Source organism: Calonectris borealis, chromosome 19 (assembly GCF_964195595.1).
Source record: "Calonectris borealis chromosome 19, bCalBor7.hap1.2, whole genome shotgun sequence".
Taxonomy (NCBI): Eukaryota; Metazoa; Chordata; class Aves; order Procellariiformes; family Procellariidae; genus Calonectris; species Calonectris borealis.
Window position 1 is genome coordinate 9,170,536 of NC_134330.1, and position 14,706 is coordinate 9,185,241.

The 14,706-nt window shown below is 57.4% G+C and overlaps 1 protein-coding gene across 2 annotated transcripts in view; it reads right to left on the minus strand.

Annotated features, from left to right (window-relative positions):
• Nucleotides 1–14,706, minus strand: part of ATP2A3 (ATPase sarcoplasmic/endoplasmic reticulum Ca2+ transporting 3) — a 56,107-nt gene that overhangs the window by 9,442 nt on the left and 31,959 nt on the right. For both annotated transcript variants that reach the window (XM_075168964.1, XM_075168963.1), the window contains exons 9-15: nt 8,246–8,334; nt 5,552–5,654; nt 5,179–5,310; nt 2,812–2,937; nt 1,505–1,723; nt 683–1,018; nt 370–590 (exon numbers count right to left, since the gene is read on the minus strand). In XM_075168964.1, coding sequence (XP_075025065.1) covers nt 370–590; nt 683–1,018; nt 1,505–1,723; nt 2,812–2,937; nt 5,179–5,310; nt 5,552–5,654; nt 8,246–8,334 — 1,226 coding nt within the window. The remainder of the gene's footprint in view (nt 1–369; nt 591–682; nt 1,019–1,504; nt 1,724–2,811; nt 2,938–5,178; nt 5,311–5,551; nt 5,655–8,245; nt 8,335–14,706) is intronic.

The following is a 14,706-nucleotide window of genomic DNA, read 5'->3' on the forward strand; positions in this document are numbered from 1 at the left end:
TGGGAGGGATGGGCAGGGGACAGGGATGGGGAGAACTTCCCCAGGACCTGATGCAAAGTGCATCGGTGCGACCTGGTGACAACGGCCTGTCCACAAATATCCGCACCCGTCTTAGACGCTGGCACGGGCTTAAATAGGCAATGCATTAACAAAACAGCTCCTGGGGGGTGGCGTGTTTATAAAACCACAAAAGAAAAATCCCCCTATCCCTGGGGAACAACGCAGAGCTGCTCGGTTTGGTACCCGGGGTTACAATTTTGGGCACCACATGCTGCCAGGGGCAGGAGACACGACCAGGTCACCTGCCCCAGGCGACACATCCCCACCACTGCTCCCCCCAGCATGGTGCCCGGTGCGGGGGGCTCTCACCAAACGACCTCCCCGACGTTGGAGGAGATGAGATAGCGGATAAACTGCTTCATGTTGTTGTAAATGGCCCTGCCCTCCTCGACGGCCGACACGATGGTGGAGAAGTTGTCATCGGAGAGCACCATCTCAGCGGCCGACTTGGCGACGGCCGTGCCCGACCCCATGGCGATGCCGATCTCAGCTTTCTTCAGGGCCGGGGCGTCGTTGACGCCGTCACCCGTCTGCACGAAGCCGTGATTAACGGGGTGCAAGGGATTGGATCAGGCGGAGAGGAGGGGACCGGGGGGCGGTGGGGTGTCCCTGGGGGACTCACCATGGCGGTGATCTCGTGGAAGGACTGGAGGTACTCGACGATGCGGGACTTGTGCGCCGGCTCCACGCGGGCGAAGCATCGTGCGTCACGGCACGCCTGCCGCTGCGCCTCGGGGGGCAGCTCATCGAACTCCCGGCCCGTGTAGGCTTTGCCGGCCACGTCCTCGCTCTCTGAGAAGATGCCGATCCTGCGGCAGATGGCCACCGCCGTGCCCTTGTTGTCGCCGGTGATCATGATGACGCGGATGCCAGCCTTGCGGCACATCTCGATGGAGGAGGTGACCTCCTTGCGGGGAGGGTCCAGCATCCCCACGCAGCCCACGAAGGTCAGGTTGTTCTGGGGGGGGGGGACAGCCCCAGACCCACATTAACCCCCGGGGACGCAGCCGCTTCCCTCCCCGCTGTGAAACCACCCTGGGGACGGGGATTTCCCCTGGGGGAAAACTTTCAGGAGGTTTCCTACCAACAGCCCCATGGACGCACCCTACAGCCCCAACGCAATGGGATGCTCTCGTCCCCTCTGCGGCTTCCCACATCTTTTCGCTTCGCTCCCCTCCTCCCCGTCCCTCTCGGTGGTCCCCAGGCCCCTCTCAGTGGTCACCCCGCGGGGACGGATGCCCAGTGGCACTGGGCTGTTGGCCTCAGGACCAGCCCCACTGCATGCAGCTCTGCTCCAGGGTTTGTAGAAGAGGAGCTGAGCTATTGCATTGCCCGGTGCCCACAGAGAAACCAGAGAGAAAATACTGCTGGAACAGCTGGAATTGGGTGGGAAAACTTTGGGAATAAGGAAAAAAGCTCCTGGAGAAAGCCCCCGGTGCCGTACCTCGTAGTGGATGAAGGCGGCAGAGTCATGCAGCTGCATGGTCTCCCTGCGGACGGGCGCGTCGTGGGTGGCCAGGGCCAGGCAGCGCAGCGTGTCGATGCCCATGCCCCAGTCCCGGATCCTGCTCAGGATCTTCTCCCGCACTGGGGCCGTCAGCGGGACCCTGGCGGTGCCCACACGGACGTGGGTGCAGCGCTCGATCACGCTTTCTGGGGCGCCCTGGGGAGGAGCAGAGGGCTTAGGGGCTGGAATGGACCTGGAGGATGAGGAGCTCTTGCCAGCACCGCAGGAAGTGCCGGAGGGAGGGAAGGCACCAAGTTTGGGCAAAGGAAAAGGCAAGCTCCCCAAAACTCCAGCACACGCATCCCGGCCCGGCGGCTCAGCGCGCTAGATGGCAGCCTCCGACCGAGCGCACGGGGACCGCGGCCGGGAAGGATGAACCCACGTCAGGTCACCAGACGGCAGGATCTGCTCTGCGGGGGATCCGTCTGGCTCCTGCAAAACTGTTACCTCTGCCCGGGATACTCCCGTCCCACGGATCCCCCCTCAGACCTGGAGGGGATTAGGACCCTAAGTCTCTGCTGGAAAAATGCGCTGCCTGCGAGATGCTCAGCGCATGCTTGCGATGCCTTTGCGATTCAGGAAAACATGTCCTTTAGCATCCCAGCATCTCACCCCGTCCCTTCTGACCTTACAAAGGACCCTTGACATTGCTTTCTAATATAAAACTTGCAATCCCTCTATTGCTCCTCTTAAAAAAGCTCGCCCAGGATCGGCAGGGCCACAGATGCGGTGGCTCCGGAGGGTCCCAGCCTGACCTGGAGGACAGAGTTCACCCACCCAGAAGATCTCCCGGGGGAACAACAACATACAAATCTTCTCGGAGTCAGCGGGGGGGAAATTCCTGCCGCATCTCTTCTCTTGGGAAGAAAATGCCCTTTAAAACACTGTTTTATTTCTGGTTACAGTGGAAAGCTGGACATCGCCCTTTGGGCATTACTGGTGTCCAGAGGGTCCAAGCCCTTACTAAAAGCAAGTGCCCAAGTTTTGCAGCTCTCCCCCGGCCCCAGCACCAGCACACTCAGCACCTTTTCCTCCCTTTAAATCATTTTACCTCCTTTTTTTCCTATCCATACTGCAAAGACTCACCTCCTCCCTGACCACCCCAGCCTCCCTGCTGGCTCCTGGGAGCTAAGGGAGGAGACAAACCGCAAAGCATCACCGCCCGCTGCACTAAGGGCCAAATCCTGCTGGGGTGTGCATGGGGAAGGAGGATCCTGTAGGGTGCTGAGGACCTTCTCCCCTACCTTGACGAACATCTTGCTGCCGGCCGAGTTGTGGCCGGGGCCGGCGGGCGTGCAGTACACCGACATGGACTTGCGGTCGCGGGAGAACTCCAGGGTGCATTCCTTCCTCATCAGCTGCTTGATCACCTGCGGGGACAGCGTGGGGCTGAGCCGGGGCATGACCCGGACACAGCAGTCGGTGCTCTCCGCCTGGGCTAACAACCCTGCCGAGCCGGCACAGCACCGGTGATGGGAGGAGAAAGGCAACCCCAGGAGCCAGGAGGGATGGGACAGTGCAAAAAGCAGAAGGAGCTTTCCCTATGCAATTTTCCTGAGAATTTTAACCCCTCCGACTACACCGACTACGCCAGACCTTTATTTTATTGACCCCCACACGGGATGCCAAAGATAAAGCCCCGTTTGCCAAAGAGGTGGGAGAGACTTTCCCCCGCGTTGGACTCCAGGAAGGGGCACTGCATCCCACTCATTACAGTTGAGGGGTTTCCCCTGATCCTGCACCCACAGGGGTCAGTGGGAGTGGGAGCACCAACATCACCTGAAGCTGGATGGGTTCCCATTAAATTATCCAGCTCTGCAGCTGAGACTAATTAGGCTCATTTCAGGACATGCTAATTACCCTGAGGACTGCCAGCTAAGCAGTAACAACCATTCCCTCAAAGGGTACCTGCAGCTTTGCAGGGCGAGGGCAGAGCAGGGGCTGCCCCAGCGCACGGACCCACGGGCACTGGCAGTGCACCCACTGCACCCCAACACCCCACCACAAACCCGGCTCTACTATCGCTACTAGTTAATTATTTAAGGAGCCAAACGCCCAAGCCAGTCCTCCTCAGACCGATCCCCGTCTCGCGCATCCCCATCGGCAGCTGAGCCCGGCTCCTGGGAAGAGAAGTCTCATCCCAAAAAAGCCATTTAATGAGCAGCACATCTGGGGCTGATCCAAAGTATTTTCCGGAGAGGGCAGCGGGGATGTTGATGTCAACCTTGCTCTGCATGGCTCAACTGCTTATATGATTATTATTTTTTGTTGCCGGGAGGGCGTTTGCTTGCGGTGGGGACACAAGCACCTTTTTGCACAGGACTTTTAGAGCGACTTCAATTTAAATGAATCAGTGAAGTGGGCAAAGCAAAAGAAAACTCCTTTGGGGGTAAAACCGTGGAAGTTCAAAGTTAAAAGGATGCTCCTACTGCAGAGAAATTGCGAGCGGGAGCTGGGGAGGTGGAGAGATGTGCAAAGGGGATTTGCCCATGCAAAACGCGGGCGCTGTCTGTGGATATACCAGGCAAACACCAAGCGGCTCTCGAAGGCCAAACAAGTGCAGTGACTACCCGTAGGCGATGGTTTGTGCCCACAAAAGCAGTGCTGTCCCCGCTCAGCGCAGCAACGAGGACACCTGGGAGCAGCCAGCCTGCTGTGGAAACCCCGAAATCCCACCGGAGATTTCAAAGCACAGAGCCACTGGGAGCAAAATCAAGCAGCAGTGAAGAAAGGAAGGGGGTTTCGCTGCCAGGAAACCCCAAGGAAGGGGGTTTTGTCCCTGCCCAAACACAAGAGTAAGGAGAGAAGCACCAGGGACCGAACCCAGCCTGGCAGCTGAGCGGGAGGGCAGCGACGGGCACGCCTGACGAAGCAGTTACCGATGTACAGCCGGGAAATTCCATCTCCCTTATCAGAAAGGAGTCAGGGGATTTATTATGACCTGCTTGGACCTATCTGGGGAAGAAACGCCAGAACAGAGAGCCCTTCCTTCGAGCAAGCAAAGACATCGTAAGATCTAACAGCACGATACCAAAGCCGAGTAAATCCAGACATGACATAAAGAGTATTTTCACCAGGAGGACGGGGAGACACTGGAGAGCTGGAGTAGGGGAATAGCCAGCAGGGGATATTTTCACATCAAAAATAGATGTTTCCAAAGAGCGAGCCTTGTTCAGGCTCTGGGGACTGGGGTTTGGTTCACGCTACGGAGGACGGCTGTTCAGTGCAAACTGGGCACCCAAGAGATTCGCTGCGAAGCTACAAAACTCCAAACCTCCTCATCTGCAGCTGGAGCTCTGCCCGTCACCAAGGGGATCTCTCCTGGCTGAGCAAGGACTGGGCTGAGTTTGAGCCTCGGGGATCACCCGCTCCGAAGCTCCATGGGGACCCAGGTTAGTCCCCACGGCCGCGGCACCAGCCCCCCCCGGGGTCACTGCACTATCTGCAACAAACAGCTCAGCCCCCTGCGAGCCAGGAAATTGCATCCTCGTGGCAGATCAGTCCCTTAGATCATTGCAAGTGGTTATTGCTCAAATAACAGTCGTCCCAAAGCCCTCCTCTCCCTCCCGTCCCCCGGCACCGGAGCTCACAGGGGCCTCCCCCCCACTCACCGAATTGCAGGCGTTGGCTCGCTCCACCTTGGAGAGTTTGCTGGTGTCGGTGTTGAAGACGTTCATCTTCTCCACCAGACACGTCAGGGCTGTTTCAGTGGCTTCCCCCACTTTCTCGTAGACTTTTTTGGACTAGAGGACAGAAAAAAATAAAAAGGAGCTTAAGCTTTAGAGCACATCCCCTACCTGCTGCTCCGACCAAGGATGCCGTTGCCCTCTGCACCATCCCGGGGCTTCCAGAGCATTGACTTGGGATGGGCTGAAGCCAAGGCAGGGGATCCCAAAGGACAAACCTCCGCTGCGAAGGGGCCCGCAGCGAAGGGAAGAGCATCGCCGGTGCCCCCCCCCCCGCCAGCCCCAGTGCCCCCCGCACCTCGTTGTAGTCCAGCGAGGAGTCGTTGCAGAGGGCGCAGATGGTGGCCAGCTCCACCAGCCCGTCGTACTGCCCGCACTGCACCGGCTGCTCGTCCTTCAGGCTGCGGGGAGAAAACAACCCCCAAAGCCTTACACTTCACCAGGTTACACGTTCGAATAATACTTAGCTTCTCCTATATATCCCTTGTAAACTTTTCTGAAAAGAGGGAGAAAGAGCCCGGTTAAAGCCCCGGGCTTGGCAATAAACACTTGGGTTTGCATTCTGTGCTTTACCAAATGGGGCGGGAGTAGTTGCAAATAAAATATCACAAATAAACTCTGGAAGTGCCCCAGAATAAAGGGGGCTGCAGGGGAGCGCAGAAGAGCATTGGACCTGAACGCAGGGGCTGTCAAAAGGCTGATGATGAAGATGAGGGACGAGAAAAGGAGTAAAGAAATTCAAGTTAACGTTCACTCCCCCAGGGGTTTCCAGTTGCCGGGGATCCAGAGGAGCTGTAGGACCGGCAGCAAGTCCCTTCTCCTCCCCGTGATGCTGCTTCGTGCTCCGGAGAGCCAAAGGGAGCGTTTAAGAGCGGCAGACAAATTTAACAACTGCATTGCTGTGGCCGTTCATAAGCACGCGGCGAACTGTGGCCTTTGCTACGTAAAGGAGCGCAAACGTCGCTGGAAAGGAGCAGCCCCGACCACCCCAGTCAAGCCAGATGTTGCTTCTTGCCCGGTGGCAGAAATGGCAGCGGTGGTTTTCAGGGGAAATAAAAAATTATCCCGGCTCCAGGAGAGGTAACTGCAGGTTAGAGCTGTACAAGCCCAGCCGGTCATCTGCTTGCTGGAAAAATAATTTGTCAGGCATTTATTAGGATCAGTTTATTCCACTGCTGGTTCCCAATGGAAAGAACATTTTGGAGCCCTTGTTACAGCTCAGGAGCGGAAAACAGGGAGCGGCCAAGAAAATCTGAAAAATCTGTTTTTGCTGAGGGACAAGAAGCGGCGCCGGGCTGCGAGCGGGCAGGGGAGAGCCGCTGCCTCGGGCCCGGGGGATGCTGCCCAGCCCCGGGCAGGGGGCAGGGGGAAGGCAGCGGGTGGAGGAGGGAGCCTGCAGACACCCTGGGCCAGGTTTTGATGTTTGGGAAGGTGGAAATACCGGGGATGGCTTTTGCAGCGTGTGATCCCCTGGATAGTGCTGGGAAGGGATGGGGGGATACGTCCGCATCGTCGGCTGTCCCTGCACGGAGCCGGGCGAGATCCGCGCGCCGGGAAAGGCGTCAGCAAAGGCGCTGCTGGCTGGGTGCTGTGTGGGGACACGAGCAAACCCGAGGCCAAGCACGTAACATCCCCCACACCACGACCAGGCTAAAGCAAAGCCGCCGAGTCCTCCAAGCACTTCAGTCCCACCAGCCCCGGGGGAATGGGGGGGGTTTCTCCCCATGACATCTAAGCGAGCCCTCGCATCCCCCTCGACGCGCGGGGCTGAAACAAAGCTCAAAAGCAACGTGAATTGCTGCAGAGCAATGCAGAGCCTCACCACAGGCAGGCCCCGGAGGAGAGGGGACACGGCAGCTTCAGAGGTTAGCAGACACGAGTTCAGCTCCTCAGTTCTCCTCGCTTAATTGAAACGCACTGATTGATACCAGCTTATGACCTGGCTCGCTTTTTAATGGAGATTCCTAGCCGAGGATCAAATTGGCTCTATAAATATTCATGAAATTAAGTCTGAGGCTGGGATGAATTATTGTCTCTCCACAGATGAGCAGAAGGGACCGCGGTGAAGAACGTGCCCGGGATCACACAGCAAAGCGAAGGGGAGCGGCGAGGGCTCCAACCACCGGCTGAGCTTCTCATCTTCCTCCTTCCCAGACCTTCCCCACGCTGGGGAGCATCGCCTCCTCTCAAAGGAGGGGGAAAAAACAAACACAATAGCAGAAAACCCCGTGTGTGTAATAAAACACCAGGGAAAAGCCCCTGGCTTCCACTCCCCGCCCTCAGTTGCAGCTCAGCAAAGCCCACGGCTCCCCCGAAACGCCTCCTGCCGTCAGGAGGATCGTGCCCCGGGCTCAGCAGCCGTCTCGGCCGTCCCTGCCGAGGACGCGGGGCTCGGGGAGCACGTTCCTGCCGGGGTTTGCAGCCGTTTGCAAGTCCCTCCGCACATCTCCATCCCGGGCAAGCTGCCGGCCCCGGGTCCTGCTTGGGGCGGGGGCAATAGTTGCCGAGCGATACCGAAAACGCACAGGCTTCAGAAATTTGGAGAAAGAGCACGTACTGCGAAAAGCCTCCTTCATCGCTATTCCCACACATCTCTGGTTCAAAGCGGGCTCGTTTTATCGGGATTGCTAACGAAGGGAGAGCCGAGCGCGCGGGAGCCCCTTTGCTGAGCAGCGGGAGGGCGGCAGGCAGAGCCGGGGCGCGTGCCCCCCACATGATGTCGGGCAGGAGCCGGCGACGAAGGACGGTGAAACAATTGCCCTGGCTCCCACCGAAAGCGAAGGGCAGCCACCCGACGCTTGCAAGCCCAGCGTGGCCAAAAACCAGCGCCCGGCGGGTATCTCCATTGCGTGGCTGCCAACCTCTGCAGAGAACCCCCCCTTTCTCCCCAGCTCGTGGGGTGAGCCTGGGGTCCCCCAGCCGTGACCATGAGCTCGACCCTCCCGCCTCCCCCCGACCGTGCTCAGGACCACCCCCGGGGACCCAGACTCACATCTGTCCCTCGGGGGCGTAGGTGGAGCCGGTGATGCTGAACTCGTGCAGGCTGCACTGGGCACCCTCCACCTTCTCCATAATGAACATCTGCGAGGGGGAAAGATGGAGATAGAGCATTAGGCAGCGATTTTTTATATATAAAATATATATAAGTATAACCCACGTGCCCAGCCCGGAGATCCACCCATCGGTACCGTCCCAGTGATGGCCCCGCCGGCACCGGGCTCAGCCCCCTCCCTGGTCGCCCACCGCTCCCGGCCGTCCCCGAATCCTTCCAGCTCTTTTTCATGTTCACCTCCTCCAGCTCTTTTTTTCCATCGGAGAGGAGCGATGCCGAGCCAGTTCCTAAGAAGGTGCCTATGTTTTGTTTGGAGCAGAGAAGGAGCCAGGTCCGGGTTTCTGCTCCTGCCCCGGCTGCCCTGGAAAGCCTCCGCAGGGCAGGATCTGACCAGCCAGGAGCTGCGGGACGGGGCTGCCCCTGCCGCCCTTCTCCAGCCGGCTCTCGGCCACCGGCTCGCCTTGCGCGTAACCGGGATCGCAGCTCGGCTCCGGGCACTGGCAGCGTGGCAGCTCGGTAATAAAGCCCCAGGGAGCCGTCTAAGTCCCACACGCTCTATTTTTAGTGATTTTTTGCCTTTCGAACTCCGTCGTTTCTCTCTTGCTGCTATAGTGAGAGCAACAAAACCAAAAACCCAAAAATACAGTAAAACCCCCCCTTTTCCCCAAGCTCCCCCAATCCCCCCTTGCCCAGCCCACCCTTCAGGGCAGCTCCAGCGGCAGCAAGAGCCGTGCCCGACTCCAGCCAGGGCGACAGTTTGGCGACGCTCGTTTCTGTTTAATCATTATGTACGACCCGCGCTGAAGCCAAAAAGTAACATAATAAATAAATAAACAAAATTGGTTTGGCGAATGCGTTTCCCCGGCCGCAAGCTCCTGCGGGGAGCAGCCAGGAGGAAAGCGATGCCCTCAGCTCTACAGACCTGCTTGATGGCTCCAGAAAGTGGGTGCAGAGACAACTTTCCCTCTCCACCCTGTCTCAAATCATTTATTTTCCCTATTTATTTTCCTCTGTTCATTTGAGAGGTTCCTCGGGAGAAACCGGGAGGCATCGCTCAGCACCAGAGATGCAACGGCTCTGGGTACCATCCACTTCTCTTCCCTCCGCGCTTCCTCCGGCAACAAACAGAGGTTAATTTACTATTATTAATTATTGTTAATAATACAAGGACACCCCACCAGTGCAGCCACACTGGGTGGTGGGTGTGAGACCTCCCCATGCAGCCCAGTATCCCCAGGTGCAGGCTTAGGGCCAAGCCAAGGAAAAAAGGTCAAGCTCGGAGAAGCACGTTACGGCAGGTTTAGCACCAGGACACCTCGGCGGGTTTTCTCCCCTCCGTATTTTACAGGTTTGGGCAAATCAAAGCAGGCGGTTCAAAGCGTATGTCTCCTATGTAAATACTTCTGAGCCCAAAGCAGCCTCCCCACAGCTCCATAGCTGTTTGCAGATACCCCGTTTGCTGGGCTATTGCCCTCAGCTCCTCTCCCAAAGCCCATCCTCGAGGTCCCTCAGCAGCCCCGAAGGGTTTCGAAGGAAATCACAAGCCAAAGGGTTGCAGAAGAGACTCGGGACATCCCGGACCCTGCGCTGAGGCACTGAGCTCCTCTGGCAGGAGCCGCAAACCCTGATGCGTGAAGGACCTCGATAGAGAGCCAAACCACATCGCGTCTTCTTCGGCGACGGAATTGCCCCGAGATGACGGACTCCAGGAACGGAGGCGAAGTGGGGCTGAAATTTCCCAAAGGGGAGGCTTCTGCAACACCAGAAGGGACCTTCGAAGGGCGAGCAGCCTTCATCTCTTTTTGAGATGGCCAATGCCATTGGCCTTCCAGAGAGCCAAAATCATAGAACCATGGAATAGTTTGGGTTGGAAAGGACCTTTAAAGGTCATCTAGTCCAACCCCCCTGCCATGGGCAGGGACAACTTCAACTAGATCAGGTTGCTCAAAAATCTCCTGATCTCTTCAGAAAATGGACTCCTGTGCTCAGAAATGCCAGCCGGACTCTTATTTATTAAAAAATCTGAAAGCATCCACCCCAGCCACTGGTGGTTTTGCCTGATACAGGCCCGTTTGTTTTCAAACGCTCACGGCTACAAAACAATTACTACTTTCACAACAGCAACTTTCTTATTAAAAAAGGAAAAGGGGGGGGGGGAGGGGAAAAATCATTCCAGGCCCTTTATTTTTCCATGCCTATTTAAAAAGGTGCTGCGTAACCCCCAGCAACCAGAGGTTATATCAAATTTCCTGCCTGCTCCCAGCTCGCGTGACTGGCAGAGCGAGGGGGCGGCCGGGGGATCGCAAAGGTGTTCGCAGGTTTTTGGCGCGATATTTCGGCAGATTTCCAGGCTGAAAAGGGGACGGGTTTGCAGGCAGTGGAAATAGCTGTGTCTTAATCCATAAAGAGGCTAAGTAAAGTTCCCATCACAAAAAATAATATAAATAATAACAGGAAGAACAGAAGGAGGTGGCAAAGCTGCGCGCCGCAGCTCGGCTGGGCGGTTTGGGGAGGCTGCCGAAGAGAGATGCTCGCCCGACCTCTTGCACTGCCCACTGAACACCGGCTCCAGCACCCAGCACCCCCCTGCTCACCCCCCCCTGCTCACCCCCGCCATGCCCTTCACCCTTCTACAACCACGCCGGCGATTTGGGGTTTTAATGCAACAGAGAGATGGAAAGGAAAAGGTTACTACGTGCTCCTGAAGAGCGCAGCCTGCTCCTCCTGCCCCGCAGACCTCGCCGGGCCCCGGCGCTGCATCGCGCAGCCGGCGGCTGCCAGCGGCTATTTTTAGAAAGCAAAGGGCACTCGCAGCGGCACCGTCCCCGGGGCAGCCCAGGCTGACGGGGAGGAGAGATGCGAAGGATCCGTCTCCACATTTCTGTATTTTCTGTAGTATCTTTGAATTACTCATCAAAAGGCAGACAAGATAGGGTTGCTGTCTGGAATTGGAAGAGGCTGTAATCATCAGTCATCCACCCGTCAATCAGCCCATGGATCAGCATCATTTTCCTCCTGCGCTGGAAGCGGCCCCGGCCGACGGGCACCCACCGGCAACCGCCATAGCCGGCGGCTTGGCCACAGCAAGGGAAACCCCAGCAGGGTCTCCCATTAATTAGTGACTGGTTTAGACGGACAAAAGTGCTGAATCAAGGCACAGCATCCTGGAGATTAAAAAGCAAATAGCGCCCGCGCAGCTCCGGGGCGGCTGCACCGGGGACGGGAGTCTGCACATTGTAAAAACTTAGAATCACAGAATCATTAAGGTTGGAAAAGACCTCAAAGATCATCGAGTCCAACCGTCAACCCAACACCACCATGCCCACTACACCATGTCCCTAAGCGCCTCATCTACACATCTTTTAAATACCTCCAGGGATGGTGACTCCACCACTTCCCTGGGCAGCCTGTTCCAAGGCCTGACCACTCTTTCAGTGAAGAAATTTCTCCTAATGTCCAATCTAAACCTCCCTTGGCACAACTTGAGGCCATCTCCTCTCGTCCTATCGCTGTTACTTGGCAGAAGAGACCAACCCCCACCTCACTACAACCTCCTTTCAGGTAGTTGTAGAGCGCGATGAGGTCTCCCCTCAGCCTCCTCTTCTCCAGGCTAAACAACCCCAGTTCCCTCAGCCGCTCCCCATCAGACTTGTGCTCCAGGCCCTTCACCAGCTTCGTTGCCCTCCTCTGGACACGCTCCAGCACCTCCATGTCCTTCTTGTAATGAGGGGCCCAAAACTGAACACAGGATTCGAGGTGCGGCCTCACCAGTGCCAAGTACAGGGCACCATCACCTCCCTGCTCCTGCTGGCCACACCAGTTCTGATACAGGCCAGGATGCCGTTGGCCTTCTTGGCCACCTGGGCACACTGCTGGCTCACGTTCAGACACTGCTGGCTCATGTTCAGGTTCAACTTTGTACAGGTTTATTGAAAATAAACCCCTTTCTGCTGTTTTTCCCCAAAACATCAGCCATCTCGGAGACAGCCACCCGTCACCAGCCACCCGCCTCTCCCAGACACGGGGTCCCAGCATCTCCAGCCCCGTCCCACTCTGCCCCACGCAGCAGCAGCCCCGAGCCCGCACTCGCATCTCCGCTTCGGGTCCCGACTTTCAAAAGCCACCCTCGTGCTCCTGGAAAATTAAATTACGGTGCATAAAAGGGTGCTGCAACTTCTAGGAGACTGATTTAAATGCGCAAGAGCAGAGCTGTCATGCCTCTCCCCCTGCCAGACTCCCATCGCTCCCATCTGCACGGTTATTTAATGGCTGGGAGAAGGCTGTCCCTGGTTGCTCCGCACCGTGGGCTGGGTGAGATGGTGGTCTCCGAGACCCCCCAGTTGACCGTAAGGCGAGCGACACAAATCACAGGTTTAACCTGATTTACTCAGTGGGTTTGTGGCTCTCCTGCGTTCTGAAGAGCTGTAACCTCTGGTGCACTCGAGGCCAGAGCAAAAGCACCGAAGTCTCGGCCACCCCAGATGGACGAGGTCCCTTCAGTGGGCACTTAACGCCCACGAGCGTTCGGGGGGCACCGCTTCGCCCCCGCTGACCGTACGGCATCCATACGTGTCCTGCTGAGCTGGCTCAGCCGGCACCCTGGCCACGAGCCCTGGGCGCCCAGCGGGACCCCGAGCCGGCGGCGCAGCCCTTAAAAAAAGAGCTGAGAGTTTTAAAACAGACTCGAAGCCTTTCCAAGGTCGCTTCACAGCTCGGCAGCGAGATGTAAAAAAGCAAGCACTGCTCGGCACCATACCCTGTGGCCAAGCAGCTGCGCTCACCCAAGTTAAATGTGTGCGTTAATTAAATCGCACTCAATTAATACATTTTTCCAGGTTATCGATAGGCTCTCGTGGCTTTTGCACCGCCGTAGCTGAGCCGGCTGCTCGGTGCAGGAGCACGTCCAGGACACGCCAACGGCCGCCCAGCGCAAATATTTACCCACCCGCCGCTCGGCAGAGCTGCCGGCAGCCTCCGTACTGCCTGCGTCAACGCGGGAATCCCTGTCCGTTAAACATTAACAGCCGTGTCTGTGTGTCCTGAGGCCAGCCTGGCTCTCGGTATCACGCCCTGGGCGTCAGGATTCGGATATCGGATAGGGGGTTGCGGGGAGAGGGGGTGGAGGATACATGGAATTTTGAATTGAAATTTTTTTTTTTTTTTCTCTTTTCTTTCAAATGTGCTGCTTTGCAAATTTTAACTTGGGCCAAGTTAGGGCTGATTGAAGTTAAAACCTCACGAGTGCTGCTGCCCCACTCCGTCCCCTTCCCGCCCTCTCCCTGTCTCAGCATGGCGAATCCTGCCTCTCCCGACCGCACCACACCGCGGGAGCCGGTGGCACCGCTGCCCCAGTTCAAGCAGCAGATCCTCCAGTAGGAAGCGGTTTGGGGAAGCGTGATCATGTCCCACCTCTCCTTCTGCAGTCTGCAGAGCTAGAGAGACCCCAAACGCCGGGGTCACCCTTTACTCACTTCCCTGCATCCCTGGGGCAGAAAATCGGCGGTCTCCCGCGGTTCGGCCGGGGCGGCACGCGCCGCTCCGAGCTCCGCACTGCTGCGGCTCCCCAGAGTGGATGTGCTTCGGCCATTTTGGCCCAACAGCCCAAAAATGAAAACCACCAAAATTGAGGAGGTAGGAACAAATTCGCCATTGTCCTGGCATGAAAATCAGCCCATAAAAATAATCCCCGGTATTAATACGGAAGCGGTGTGAGCACGTGCCTGGGAACGCCCGGCTGATAAGCAGGAGGCATTGCCCCATCCCGGCAGAGCCGCGTTTCTGGCACCCACCCGCACCATCACCATGGGCTCAGCACCAGAAACCGGAGGGATGGCAAACGCGACACGAGCCGGCCACGTCCCCGCAGCCCCGGGGCAGGACCTGCTGGTGTCCCCTGGGCTGCTTTTCGGGAAGGGCTGGTGAGAACCTTCTCTTCGTGCAAGATATGGGCAGCCTGGTCCCTGCCTCCTTCCAGCGGTGTCTCGTTTTAAATCATTTACAGAGCAGAAATATCAGACATTTCCAGTCATCTGTAGTTTGTGCTGAGCAAACCAGTGGCCAAAGCCCATGGCCAGCTTGCAGCACGGTCACAGCTTCCCACCACGCTACCCAAGTGTCAGAGAGGAGGGACGGTGGCCAGGTCCATTTTTCCCCACAGCAACACATTTTCCAAGGTTCTCCTATAAAACCGACACGCCAAGGCCATGAAAAAAAGCTTTCCTGAGGATTAATGGGGAAACTGAGAATTACTCGGATGGTCCAGGCGTTCCTAACAAGTCACCTCCCCGTACGGTCAGGCACGCGGGGCCAGAGCTCTTTGGTAGACCAGGAGCCTTCGACCTCTCCACCAAACCACCCCAGGGCTCCCTCCTTCAGAAGTGCTTTTTGGTCCGAGCCCAGCT